General features: G+C 47.3%; 1 protein-coding gene across 3 annotated transcripts in view; it reads right to left on the reverse strand.

Annotated features, from left to right (window-relative positions):
* The window catches only part of LOC140573616 (transcription factor COE1-like), a 123,293-nt gene that overhangs the window by 33,906 nt on the left and 74,120 nt on the right, over nt 1-15,267 (reverse strand). For 2 of the 3 annotated variants that reach the window (XM_072693057.1, XM_072693056.1), the window contains 2 exons: nt 13,092-13,225; nt 12,505-12,631 (listed from right to left, as the gene is read on the reverse strand). In XM_072693057.1, coding sequence (XP_072549158.1) covers nt 12,505-12,631; nt 13,092-13,225 — 261 coding nt within the window. The remainder of the gene's footprint in view (nt 1-12,504; nt 12,632-13,091; nt 13,226-15,267) is intronic. The other variant, XM_072693058.1, reaches the window with a different exon arrangement.

Here is a 15,267-nt window from a genome sequence, read left to right on the forward strand (position 1 = left end):
CCCCTGACCTGTGACCCAGATGCCCCATTGGCTGCCTTCGGGGCCCCCTGTCCTCTCAGCCAATCGATATGCGAGCCTGGCGGTCATGCGCAGGAGTAATTGGAGTGCGCGCGAGTGCGCGCGCGGGCCGCACTCTGACCCCGTCCACATCAGCACGGCCGTATGAAGATAGATTGCCTGATTTAGTGTAAACATATGCTGCAATTCCAGCCATCAGCGCCACTTTCTCCATCGTAATTCGTATTGATTTTTCTTCCACTCCTTCGCCAGGGTTTGACGCGCGACTGCGAGCGAGAGACAGGGAGAGAGAGCGATAATGTGCTTCGCGGGCGAAGAGGAGGCTGGAGTGAAGGGAAGAGATGAAAGAGAGAGGTAGCGAGAGGAGAGTGAGAGAGGGAGAATATGAGCAAGAGAGAGAGAGAGAGGTATTTATTATTTATTTGATCATTCTTTTATTGCTCTTACTGCGAGGCTATGTCTCTCCACCGCCCAGCCTATCTCTCTCTGTCTCTTTCTCCTTCTTCCATTCATTCTCTCTTGTCCAAATGCATGCTTTGACTCCTTTTGAGGCGTGCTGACAGTAATCGCAAGCCCTTGAGGACAGAGGTCAGAAGAAAGGCCTAAACACTGCCTCACTGAGCGCCATAATAAACCCGGAATTCTATACAAACTGACCCCAATACACACACATCTGCTTTCATTCACACATTTACTGACTAAGAGACCATTTCAGCTCAACATTTACTGTTCAAAACCTCCCTCATCACTTCCTAGCAGAGCCTCATGCTCTGTGTAGCCCATGCAGATCACTGGCTGCCCTCAGAGCAGCAGGTCTGCTGGGGTCTTTGATAAATAAATAAATAAATACACATTAAATATATATATTAATATATATTAACTTAAATGTTCATGGTGCATGTCTTATTCGTCACCACAGAGTGAGGTTGGGCTCAACGATATGATAAATGTTTAACATAAAGATTCATAAAGATTCACTCTTAGAGACCCCCACCCCAACACATGTAGACATACATCTGGGCTAACTGTCATATGGCACATGACAGGGGTGTCCAAACTTTTGCGCAAAATTTCAGGATAACATAAATACCTCCAAAAAGTAAAGTATAGCCATATGAAAGTAAACTCTACATCTACATCTACATCTATGCAACAAATATGGGTGTCAGGTTGCCAGATCCCACCACTGGATCCCCACTTCCTTGGTCACAGTGTTGCCTGATCAGGATCAGGCCTGAAGTTGCCCTCAGCATCGTCCGCCAGCCAGCCTCAGACCCGCCGGAGCAGCCCGGGAGTCATCTGATCCGTAATAGTGTGTTAACCCGCGAAGGCTAACCTCCGCTCGCGCGATTAGATTTCAGCACTCGCCCGCCCTCCCTCTCTCTCTCTCTCTCTCTCTCCCCAGCCCACCCAATCCCCCTCCCCCACCCCACCCATCTAGCTAGCAAATGAGGGGCGGCACAGACACCTCGAAAAATCAATCCCCGCCCAGCTCCCAGTGCTTATTACACACGCCACAGAGGTCACAGGTCAAATGGGGCGTAACGGGAGAGAACTCAGCAGCGCAATGAAAGGCCCTCACACACACACACACACACACACACACACACACACACACACAATCATAAGCACTCTGAATGCACTTCACTGCATGTATGGCCAGCAGAATAGGTGTAAACACATACAATCATTTTGTCGCTGTCCTGCAACAACCTTGTATCTGCATTTTTGACATATTTCACTCCATAATGTGAATCTGGCAGAATTTCATGATGAACCGACCAATAGAAATGCTCCGAAATAAATAAAATCTTTTTACATCAACTTCCATTAAAAGTTCAGAAGGGCTCTATTATTGATATTATTATTAATATTATTTGATCCATATGTTTTGTTGAGGTGTTCACACTACTCGGGATCATCGTGCAAAAATGATAAAGTTTCAGTGGCTCTCAAGCAAATTTTAGGCTGGAGATTTATGCTTGACCTGGCAACCCTGCATGTCAAGTTTGTGGACTGTATTAAGAAAACAATAGTAGTTTGGGAGGCAGTTTAACCAATAGTTGCATGTGGATGCAGGTACATATAGACCAGGCGTGGTGATCTATATGTAAGGTAGGCCTTAAATTACTAGATTAATTTAAGATTAAAATTAAGATGTATGAATAAAGAATTGATGTAAATCACACTGGACCTAAAATAGAACCCTGTGGGACTCCGCAGTGCATAAACTTAAATAGCTAGCAAATAATAGACAGTAAGTTTACGTACTAGGATCAATAACTGAATAAATAACCTAGGACTTCTAGGTTTCTGTAGGGGCAGTTTTCAATGCTAATGAGAAATAATGGACATTTTATGCAATTTTGAATATTTTTACACCCCAAAAAGAGGACTTGTCCGGGATGAATCTGACATGCGGTCGCCCTGATTAAGTTGTTAAAATACTGTATGGGTTGAATATCACAGCAGGTCTAATTTCTGAACATCAGCACATGTCCAGCAAAGCACAGCTGTTCAAAAATACTGCCTAAAAACAAAATCCACTGTTTGTGTTGTTGGTACTGAAACTCCTGCCTCATAACTGTAAGCTCGGGACTGTATTTAGGCATTTGATCAAAGCTTCCGGCACCCGAAATGCAGGCTATATGTTTATCCCGCTTGCGTGTGTTTACCCTGTGACCCTGTGGGACTTTATGCCTATTTCCTCCCTGCTAGCATAGCTATTTACATCTCTCCTCCGCTTATTGAAAAGTAATGGCAGCCCTCTGGCCTTCCTATTCATTCCCCTTCATCCCTATGCCATCTGATGGGCCGATTGAAGGCATAGTCATGCCCCCGCCGGCCACAATCCTGGCCCCACGCTTTGGCCACTCAGGAAGGCGCTATCCTCGCTAACGCAGTCTGAATTGCTTTACACTGGATATATAACCCACTCCATCAAAACCTGAGCTCTGATGGAATGGGAATGGGAAGGGGATTAGTTTGGATTCCGGTGCAACAAAACAAGCCTCAATCTCCCATTCCCACATTTCCATGTGCCAGCTTATTGATGAGAGCTACAACAGCAGTCTCAACGCTAGCTCCGGGCTAACTATGTGTCTGAGGCTCAGATCGGCCACCGGTTAGGCGGCGGCGGAGGAGGGGGAAGCGACATTTCCAGACATCCCGAGGAGCAGGAGACGACAGGAAGTGATTTGTTTTCCCGTTCCAGTCTGTCGGAGTGTGTGTGTGCGGCGAGGTGTGAGGCCGCTGAAGTGGCCTGTTGACAAACGTCTAAAACCCCCTTGTTGCGCGCTATTGATTCCATCGCTCCACTCCTCCTCCTCCCCCTTCCTCCTCTATTCTTCCTCAAAGCAGGGTTCGGTTACGAGAGTTACGCTCCGATTACAGCCGGTCACAGTCCTCCTCGCTCTAAGATGCACCCAGAACAAACACCACCCGTTTTCAGATTAAGCAAATGGACCGGTGTCCCATACGACGAATGAACGCGTCCCAATGTCCCTCCCAACTGACTTTGCGAGACGTTTGAGACATCTGGAGTTTGGCCAACATTTTTGAGGACACAGAAAAGGCCACTGCTTTGGTGGGAGCTTTAAAGCTGCAAGACGGCTGGCTCTGGTGACTAACTGGCATCGACACTATATTGACAAAAGTATTGGGACACTTGCTCATTTGTTTTTTTTTCTTCCAAAATTAAAGGTAATAGAAAGAGCTGATCCTGCTTTTGTTGGATTCTAGATTTTGGAGCAGCATAGCTGATTGCATTCAGCAACAAGAGCGTTAGTGAGGTCAGGATGTTGGATGATTGATCACCGCCCCACCTCATCATCCACAACTCCAGCTAGTTAATTAGCTGATTAGCTGGACTAGATGTGTTGGGAGCAGGGTAAACACTAAAATGTGCAGGGCATGGGGTTCTCCAGGACCAGGGTTGGGAACCACTGGCCTGGAGGGTCGAATCAGCCTCAAAAAAGGATATCTCCAGACCATAATAGATGGGTTTCCCAGACCTAGATTGAGACTAATAGTGGACTAACCTACAGGAAGATACGCCTACAGTAATTTCACCATTAGCACTGCAGTTTAGTCCAATATTAAGCGTCATGTGCATCCGTCCAGTTCACCCAGTGTTCAACTAATGTGACGTCCTGCTGTATAAACTGCAACGTAACGCAAATTAGCAAGTGCTAACTTCACTAAGCTAACGGAATAAACGAGAAGGAGCGAGATTGACAACCATGAGGCTCAGTAGCTTGGCTTGATCAATCACCTCAGCTTACCCCCATCCAGCCACCCCCTTCCCCTTCTCCTCAGATCGATTCTCATAGAAATTTCATGAACTTTAAACTGTGACTGACAGTCGAGACCCAGCTAAAGCAGAGAGCCACCAGGGGAGATGAGAAAGAGCCCACCACAGACCATCCACACACACACAAATACACACACAAATACACATGCACAATTATAGTCCACACTGCTGTTACGGCAGCATGTAGACCACGCTCTGACCTCTGTCTACCTCCAGGATGCAGACGAACACACACAGATAAAGCGTCTGGCGTTCTGGGGGGCTTCTTTTGGCTTGATCAGATGCAGACAGCTCACATTTAGCCGCTACATTAAGGAGGCTTTCATATTTGTCTGTGTTGTGGGAGAAAAAGACTTTGCGGTGGATGCCTTGGCCGTGACACCGCTGCAGATGTGGCAGGGTGTCTCTCAGAGGGACCAGCGCTGGCTAATGAGGAGCTTCAGGAGGCCACTTTAGGTGGCGGGCTTGGTTTCTCATGCTCTTCAGATACAGTTTTGCACTACAGTGAATTCATAACTGCAGTGTTTAACGTTAAGTGCATTGTAGGCCTAATTATCACCATTTAGAAGGTTTAATTAACTTTGATGGCTAATTTAATGCTAGGTAGTTCCACTTGTGTATAGGAGGTTTCTCTTTTGAACTCTATAACAACATCCTTAAAGTGAGCAATATTAGACCATATGCCATTTTTTGCAGTCATCAGTAAAGTGTGCTAGATTCTGGGCCCCGTCATCCACTCGTTGCTACTCATTGCTCCCTAGAAGCTCAACATGTGACATGCAGACAGTCAACAGTGTCCTAGTTAATCAGTTATCTGAGGAAACGTTCTTAATGTAATGGCAAATACACCAATACATGTGTAAAGTGAATCTGAGACACTTTGACAAGAACCGAACTGTGATGTTCTAGATAATGACTGGAGGGTCAGAACATCTCCAGAACATCAGGCAGGTCTTGTCGGGTGTTCCCCCTCGGTATGCAGTGGTCAGTGGTCACCTACCAGAGGAAAGGGGTTAGCAAGCAATCCATAAGTCTTGTAAGTTGGGAGGTGGGACCTCACTGATGCTCATAGAGGCCCCACCTTCCAACTTACAGGACTTATGGATCTCTTGCTAACCGCTTTCTTCCGGTAGGTTCCTCTAGATGACGATAAACAACGCATCCAAAAACACATCCTTGCTTGGACTACCTCAACACCACTGAAGGTGTCCTGCTGTGGTATCTGGACACCGTCCACCACAGGTCCATGCCTCGAATGGTTGGATGTGTTGTGGCGACACAAGGGGGACCTACTCAATATTATCAGAGAGGCGGTTCTAATGTTATGGCTGCTTTGCTTGTATGGCAGGTAAACGCTGCCGGTATCTCTACTGAAGAGCTGGTCCTGTCCCAGCAGTGCTCAGTTTCACTAATTGCCAAAGACCACCTGCAAGCGCAAACGAGTGGTGGTTAAGAACCGGTGAGACGGCGGTTTCTCGGAGTCTATGAGCGCCAGAAGGCAGGTTTAGTTAAAAATATCATGCGGCTCACGCGGGGGAGAGGGCTTTTAAGGAGCACTTCCTGTAGGTGTCACTCAGCTTAATCAAGGCGGTGCTGAGGCAATTAGCGGACGGATGATTAGCACATCTAGCCGACGAGGAGGACGGATGCTACAGTAATCAGGAGGGCTGCAACACTGCAAACACGGCGGAGTCTCTCAGGGAAGAGACAGAGAGAGAGAGAGGATCTGTGAGCGAGAGACTCACACGTATTGCAGGGTGAGTGAGAGTGTGCACGGGTAGAGAGAGTATGTGAGAGAGTGAGTGTGTGATGGAGAGAGAGAGCGAAGGGAACAGAAGGCAGTGGGTGTGTTACTGTCACCTCCACTTTGCTTAGGGTGTGTGTGTGTGTGTTCTGGAGCGCTGCCTCAATCTGCAGCGCTTTACACTCATGAAGTTAACACAGATCGTGTTACATACACTACACTCGCTGACACAGAGTGTGTGTGTGTGTGTGTGTGTGTGTCTCGATGTGCACATCTGTGTGTGTGTGCGCTAAGTAGCTCTTGATAGAAAGTTAAAGTGATAGCGATGGGCCAAATTCGACCCTGCTTCCCCCCACGGCCCACCCAACACTAAACACTCACACTGTGTCCAAATATTTGTGGACACCCCTTCTAATGAATGCATTCAGCTACTTTCAATTGCACCCAAATGCACAAACACACAGCTTGTCTAGTCCCTGTAGTGAAGAAGTACTGCCAATAGAATAGGACACTCTGGAGCAGATCAACATCATGACCCTATTGGCTCCATGCTGCCTAATAATGCCAGGCGTGGGCTAGAGGGGTATAAAGCCCCCCAGCATTGAGGAGCTGTGGAGCAGTGGAAGAACTGTGTTCTCTGGGATGAGTTGAGGAGACGAGGATGAGGTGAGGTGATGATCAGTCATTCAACATCCTGACCTCCCTATCAGCTCTTGTTGCTGAATGCAATCAAATCCTCAAGATGTGGTGCAACCAGGCCAGCAATCCAGCCAGGTTAGCTTCCAGGCTAGCAGTATGATTACAGTGTTAGCGTATATCTCCAGGCTCTATACTTCTGTACTGGGAAAAGTAACAGGCGGCTCTTTTGTTTAGCTCCCTGTCTGGTTAAGAAGTGTTCCAACATCCAGTTGGAGCCAGGGTGTTCTCCTCCACCATCTCCTGAAACTGCTACCAGTGCTGGGAGGGTGCTGGAAGGCTAGCACCGGCTTTCTCCAAGTAAGTCAAAAGAAGCTAGCCAGTCGAATGTCCGCTGGAGCTCAACACGCTTGGAGGAGAACACTAACTTCCATTTCTGTTACATTGGCCAACAGATACCCGTGTTGGCTATTGCTAGGCCATCCTACCCACCCAACGACAGGGCTTCCAACCGCAGGTGGCTATGGCATCACCAGGAATCCTCCTACGACCTCCCAACAAGGAGCAACAAGGCTAATGAAGCCAGCAAGTAGTGTTAGCTTATATTCCAAGGGTCATCAATTCTGGGCCTGGAACGATGGAGTCCAGCCCAGGTTGTTGATGTTCCTGCTCAACCTGGCCTCCTACACCTGACCATGAACTGCTCAGTTGATTCAGGTGTTCCTGGACAAGGAGAACCAGAATTACTGACCCATGTTGAATTGCATGGTGTTATCTATAAATGGACTGTATTCAGGCTTGCTGACACGGTTGTTATAGGGTTGTGAAGTCCAGTCCCACCCAAGGGGTGACGTCAACTCTGAACAGTGTGTGAGTCGGGGGTTAGGGGGCCCTTAGAACGAGCCGTAAAGGATTGGGTTACCTTCTGGCAGCGGCCGGCGACGTAGCCGTGTGTGTGCCAACTGTAAAACAACATTTGTTGAGTTTACTAGTCCAAAAATATAACTGGCCTCCTTATTCATGGAACAAGGTAGCATGTATGGCTTGTTAGCGATTGCCAGAAGTTGCTTTAGGGTATGATTGATGCTGTGAAAGCACATGTTCCATAATTCCATGATGGGAAGGCAACTCAAACGAGGCAAGAAGATCCCTTTTCACGGCCTGCTGATATGAACCAGTCTTTGTTCAGTCAGACAACATGTCTAATTGAGGTGTCCCAGGGGTTCTTTGAGACTACGCCCCTATGTGATGTCCTGTTGTCCCAATGTCTTTTCCCAGTGATGCTGCAGGGACGCTCTGAGCCCCCGCTACCTGAGACTATAATCTTCTGTTTGTGTGAGCAGGTGGCCTGGGAGATAGCAGAGACCCCATCTGCCAAGCCCTCTGGATCTACTGTACCCAGCCCAGCATCTTCCAGACAAAGGGTCTACCCCAACATGACTGCTACATGTCTCGAGCCCACCAATCCTACAAAAACATCGTAAACACAAAGTACCTGAGCCAACACTATTTCTCACCAAGCCTCTTCACAAAAAAGGTCCAGTCCCAGAGACTACAGCGTCGGTCAGCTATCAAACCCTTCTTCAACCATGCCCCCTACTTCAACCATGCCTTCCACAATCCTGGTCCTGGAGATCAACCACCCCGGAGAGCTTAAATTGAGCTACACTAAATGGACAAAAGTATTCGGACACCTGCTCAGTCACTGTTTTTTTCTGAATTTAATTTAAGGGGATTAAAAAGAGTTTATCCTGCATTTATTGGAGTGACTGTCTCCTGACTGTTCAGGGAAGAAGGCTTTCTACTAGATTTTGGAGGAGCATTGCTGTGAGGATTTGTTTGCATTAGGGAGGTCAGGATGTTGGAAGATTACCACTAAAGGAGCACCATCATTCCAGAGAATGCAATTCTACTGCTCCACAGCTCAATGCCTGAGGAGGGTCTTTAGACCCTTCTAGGCCACCCCAGGCATTAGGCAAGGCATTAGGCATGTTGCCAAGGATTCGATTGGTAATACTTCTGCAATGGGTGCAACTTAAAGTTGCTGAATGCATTCATTACAAAAGGCGTCCACAAACATTTGGAGATTTCGTGAATCAGAGAGGTAGAGCCCAAAAACCACACAACTGACCTAGACTAACGATACCTTAAAGGGCCTAATCCTAGTCTACGTTAAACTAGCCCATGATCTTCCGTAAAGGATATTTTCTTACAACCACACTTCCACATCCCACCAAAGGGTCGGACCCGACAGTTCTGCTCTTCTTCAATCACCTCAGCACCTCCGACAAAAAGGGCCTAACCCAACATTTCAGCTGCCCCTCCTGTTTGCAGCCTGTGAGGCTCTGGGCATGCCTGGGCCTGCACTGTGGGCCCAGGGGAACTGCATCCCTGAAGCTCATCCATCTCCCAGCTATGGTGTTTATTATTGCCACTGGAGCGTATCCTGATACACTGCTGTCGACCAGGGCTATGCTACAGGCAATTAGGTGTTGCAAATGTTGTTCAGAGGCTACATGTTCTAAGAGATTTTAGTATAGTCATAATTAAGGGCTGAGATGCTATGGAAATGTTAAATGGAGACATAATTATTTTTTAATTAAGGAGCATTATTAACTGTTCTTGGCTACGCTGTTAGGGTGAATATCTTATTATTATTATTATTTTATTTATTTATTTTTATTATTTGTACTGTTATTAGTATTACTACTACCATCAACTTCAGCCCCTCCAGCAGAGGCAGTAATTTATTCCTGATTGGAAGTGCTGTTTCAGAGCGGCCCCGGATCCATGCTGCCAGTCTGAGGGCTTGTAATGTGTAGATCAATGTGACCGTGGAGGGAAGCAGGATCAATGACGGCTGAGTTATTGCAGTATTTGGCTACAGATTTTTTTTTCGAGAGATGTTTTCCCAGGAAAGTCAATACCCTCAGGCTCGCCTCACTCTTTTCTGCCCGCTTCCCTCCCTGCAGCATGCACCTGGGGGTATTCGGCCTCCAGAGACCAAAGGAGGGGGTTGGAGGTTGGTGGGGGGTTAAGAGAAAGACAGAGAGAAAGTAGTAGGATGGAGAGCGATGTTTGGCTGTATGTTTTAACGATATGTCCAGGGGCAAAAAGGAAACCGGCCCTCTAACCGGCATCTGGTTGGTCGGATGTATCCATTAACGTAACCCTATGTCCCATTGATGAAAACCTTCCATCTTGGAAACAGTCCCTATGCTTCGTCCAAGACACATGATGTCAAGTTGACTCCTGGCCAAGGATGGTTTGTGGCTTCTCAGAACGTTGAGGGCCTTGCCCAGGGGCCCAACAGAGGCACCTGGATGCTAATAACCCAGTGCACTAACCACTAAGCCATCATTGCCCCATAGTGGAGGGCAGGTTTCCTATCAAAGCTATGCTACTTAGCTAGACATGGAGACTGGTGTCAGACTGGTGGAGAAATTGAGGTTTGGGGTTCCTTGCTTAGAGTAAGTGCCAGTCCTAGCTCCCTTTGCCCCTATGTCCTGCCGGTCCAGGGGGCCTGTTCCTCTTAGCTTGCCTTTATGCCCAAGCAGAACACAACCCTGACATCCCCACCTTCCGGGAAAGACACCAGTAGGACGCACAGGTCCAAATCTGTGTGTGACTGGTTTAGGAGGCCTGAACTGGCTGAACTGGATAGGAACTGGACAGGAACCCTCTCATGAGTGAGCTCATATCCAAATATTGAAAAATCAATAGGAGTGATGGCTGTAACATAGACACTGGGGACAATCCCAGGGGTTCCAGATCCGGATCCAACCTCTGAAGAACTGCCATCCTCTTGGATGCTCTGCACTACTATGATCCGATCTCTTTCCCTCAGATACGGCGCAACCTTCCATCTGCAAGCCGGGAATGCTCCAGTCAGACCGCTTCACTAATTCGGAGATGAGTGCTGATCCCTCCACTTTCTCGCTAACCTAGCGAAGCCTGGGTCTGATCTCTGCACTCGTTCTCCAGCGCAGTAATGGAAGTGCAATCTGCCGGATGAGGGTACGGGCGATCTTTGATGCCTTTCTGCGGCCCATTATCGTTAGTGAATGACAGATAAAAGGAGAGCGATAAGGGAATCATTCGAATTTCAGCAGAAAGGCTAGTGTCATTTGCCAACGTGCCTCTCTCTCTCTCTCTCTCTCTCTCTCCTTTTTCCTCCCTGCAACTCCAAACCCTTAATTTTCTAATGACCTAAATGCCTTCCAAAACATGTCAAGCTGGCTTGTTTTCATTTGGAAGCAGTTGGCTGGAAATGAGGCTGAGAGAGGAGCACTGCGGGCCGGCGGGGAAATTCCCTGGCGAGAAAGACATCACTGAGTTTTGGAGGCGCCCTGTATGTACGTATCTCGCTCGGCTCGTTCCGAGAGGCCTGCCTGCTTCAGTATTTAAAAGCCTGCTTCGCGTTTCCCATCCAAGAATACGCTTGCGCGTTCCTGCAGCCGTAATTAAGATGCAGCGGCGTACGCCAATGCTCGCCCGTGGCCTAAAATATGGATGGAGGGGTCTTGGATTGGCTGGGCACTGTGACATCCCCTTCTGGAAGGTGGTGTTGTGTATGTATTTGATATCATTGCTTTTTCAACTTTGCGTCAATTTACCCCAGATATACGCTACATTGACAAAAGTACTGGGATGCCTGGAAATCAAGGGTATTAACTGATACCTCAGAAGCGAGGCTTGTGTCTGCTTGTTGCATGGCGATCTTTCAATCTTTCAAGGCCTGGTAATGAGCCAAATTTGGCAATGCCTTATCACAACTAGGCCTTCATAAGATCACATATTAGCACCCATACAGTGATGCCCTCTACAGGACCATGATAAGCCAGTCAGTTGTCCTGATCAGTTGTCAGCCAATCACATGTTCAGCTCAGAAGCCACATTTAGATTGACATTGTCTCCAACACAAAAAGCGCTCTGCACCACAGGTGCATTTCATTCAGTCCTTAGCCATCAGTGCTACATCTTCCTTTTCCTTCACTGCTGCTTTTGATGTCAGATCTATTCACAGCGTACGCTAAAGCGTAAACGTGCCGCTCCGCTGTCAGTCAAATCACGCGCTCGTCCGTCTGAGCGGACATTAGCATTGCAAAGGAACAGTCCGAAGTAAGACAGGGCCCGGCCGGCCCATTGTAAAGCCGTCTTGCTGCACGGCTCGTACGCGCCAAGCCTGCGAATGAAGCGCTGTTGAACAAAGGCAGGGCGCAACGCGCAGGGAGATAAACCTCATGTTTAACAGAGAGCCTTAACACCGGCCCTCCTTTTAGGGCCGACGCCGTGACATTTTCTTATCGCGCTAAACAGTCTTCCATCTGACCTTTCCGCTACTTTGAATGGCATCTTGGATTATTCCTATGAATAATCGGCCGCTGAAAAGCAACGATTGTAAGGCGAGATACTGCAGGTCCGGCCTGATGGACGCTGGAGGACGTTCTGGTCGAGGGTGAAAGATGTGAGGAATAAAACTTGCCAGCAACTTGGGGAAACATTAATGCTGAAAAGGCTGCGACTCAATATGATACGATAACAAGGGCTCACTGCGACCGATGTGAAGCGTCACTTTCCCTGTAGGACCCCTTGAAGATGCTATGCTAACGTATGACTTACGCTTACTCTGATTGGACGTTTCTCATTTGCTCAGACATGTAAACCGTTGACGTTCTGTAATGGCAGCAGTATTGAGAGAACCCTGCATTTGCAAATGGAGATCCGCATCCAAACAGCCTGGAAGAAGGAGTTGGAGGCCTTCTGGAAAAGTTCTGGAAAGGCTGGCGAGTACCTGTGTAGACGAAGCGTCCCGGCGCTCCTTTGCAGAACTGTTTGGACTTGTAGGAGAGGGTGACCTCCACGACCCCGGGGATGTGTCTTGGGGGCGTCTGCACCCGTATGGCGTGGGGTGTGATGAGCTAAAAAACATCAGAGAACACGTTTCGCCACGTCCCACTCGATACACACATCGATCACATTCACTGCTGCACCCTCGGGACTCCACACTGACCCTTCGCTCAGAGAAACCAGCAGTGCTGGTCTAACTGTAGTGGAGCCGGATTAGGAGTTACAGTGAAAATGAATTTGGTGGGCAAGAAGATGCTGGATTGCTAATACTGTCTAATATAACGTTTATTATATTGTAGAATTCAATTTACAAGGTTAGAATTATCTACAGGATCAAAACATTGGGTTTAGAATTTGGGCTTTGCTTAGCTTAGTGGTAAATTCATGGTCATTTATGAGAAATTGCAAATTTTATTAAATATTTGTCTTCATAAATGGCTTATATTGAGTTTTTAATTTGAAATTGTTGAAATAATGTGAATTCAGAGTCTAATTTGTTTACTTTGTGTTACTCTTATGTAAACAACCCACCTCACTCCACACTAGCATGGTGCCAAACACCACCTGAAGCCCGTCAAAGAAGTTGTCCCCGATGATGATGACGGTGGCCCCACCAGTCGTCCAGCCCTCGCTAGGGCTTATGGCCTTAATGCAGGGAGTGGCTGCTTCGAAGAAAAACACACAAACACACACACACACACACACCAGAATTCAGAATTAGATGCAGAGTCTACCACACAGTTCCATAGACACTGAGAGATGGAGGTCATCTAACTAAACTAGACTCACACACCTGAAGAAACGTCTTTAATCATAATTTATAAAATAGAAGCAGCTGCAGAAGATCAGCTGCAGATGATCAGAACATGGTTGGAGAGGATTATTCTGGAGGAGTCTGGAGTCTTATTTAAACCTCAGACGTTTAGTCTGGTCTGCTCTGGATTGATGGTTAAAGTGAGGGGTGAAGAAGATCACCATCATGGCCAGATCCAGCCAGAGAGCTCTCTGAGACCCTCAGGAAGAAGGTTGGAGGTGCAGAGGAGTCTGCAGATGGAAGGGGGTTATACAGATCTCTGAGAACTGTTACAAATCAGCCACTAGAGCAGCTGACCAGCATGACCAGATCAGTCTAGCAGGTTCAGCTTGAGAGAAGATCTCAAGATGTTCAAAATTCAAAAATCTTTAAAATGATGGTTGACAGTAAAGGTTTCCTCCAATGAAAATGACCAACTGTGGAGTAAAAACCACCTGTAGGTTTTTATGGGGTTCTGGGGGATCTATAATGTATCTATAATAGAACCCAGCCATTCTCAACGTTTCAGAAGCCATTTAGAAGAACGCCATGGACCACCATACATGGTAGCTTAGAAAGAGGTCTTCTTCAGGCCATTAGTTGTCATCATACTTCCCTCCATGTAAGTATGACTGGTTTTGAAATCCTAACGCAGCTCGTACTGCATCATCTGGCAGCGTGTTGAGCTCTCAAACAAGCACTTTACTTCATTTACCAGCATTTTACCCTTCAGCATTTCAGCATGGCAGGGAATAACGGGCTAAGTGGGAATGATTTGTAATAACTCTGATGATTGTAAAAGCTCATTTCAGATTCTGCACATCGCTCAGCTCAATAAAGCCATTAGAAGCTTGTTGGGGGAGTAGTTGTTGTTGTTGGGGGTTTTTTTGTGTAGTTTATGGTAAAGTCATCTTCGGCGAGGCGAGGCGTCGAGGAGACAGGCAGGCTGACTGAGTGACTGACTGGGCCCTGTCTCCACTGGTTATGGAGGGGAATTGATTGTGCCGCTGGCTGTGGGGCGTATTAGCGTATGGAGTAACTGGCAGAAGGTTTTCCCTGAAACAACAACAGCAACATCCTCTCGCATGGGCCGTGACATCTGAGCCCAGTGCTTCACACCAACCTAACGTTCCTCAACAAGCACTCCTGCAACTGTTGGAGAGGCTTCACAGAAGCTAATGAGATGTGGTGATGGTATTTTTGGAGCTGGGATCACATCTAGAAGCTACTGTTTAGATATTTTCATCTAAATATTCTTTGCTGTTCCATTCAATACTTTTGGGATGAGCTGGGGATGAGCTGGGGATGAGCTGGGGATTAGTTGGGGTGGTGATCAATCATGCAACGTCCTGACGCTCCTCACTTATGCTCCAAAGCCTTCTTCCCTGGACAGTCGAGACACTACTGCTTTACTACTAATTATTTCATGGTTGGAAATTTGAAGGTTACCAGAAAACTATCCAATCAGGATTTTCGTCTCCATGGTATCTGGGTGGATGCAGTCAAGCAAGCTCTCCCATTGGTTAGGCCTTCAGGAGCTGGACTGAAGATCTTACACATCAGAATAACCATCCACTGTTTCATCTCCAATCTTCACCTTCCAGAAAAGTGGTTCCCAACTACAGTCTGGAGAAAACCCCTATGCTGCAAAAGTTCTTCATAGTGTCCTGCTCAAAAGTATTGGGACACCTTGTTATTCATTGCCTCTCTCTTCTCTTTGTTGAAGTAACTGTCTCTACTGTCCAGCGAGGAAAGCTTTCTATTAGATTTTGGAGCATTTGGAGCCTGGCATTATTAGGCAGCATGGTGCCGATAGGTTCAATAGATTTGTCAGTTCCTATAGTGGGCCTATAGTGCACTATGAGGCTAGCCGTCTTCACTACAGTGACGTTGGTGAAGAACTCTGGATCTCTG

The sequence above is a fragment of the Salminus brasiliensis genome, chromosome 12 (assembly GCF_030463535.1).
Source record: "Salminus brasiliensis chromosome 12, fSalBra1.hap2, whole genome shotgun sequence".
NCBI classification, from domain to species: Eukaryota; Metazoa; Chordata; class Actinopteri; order Characiformes; family Bryconidae; genus Salminus; species Salminus brasiliensis.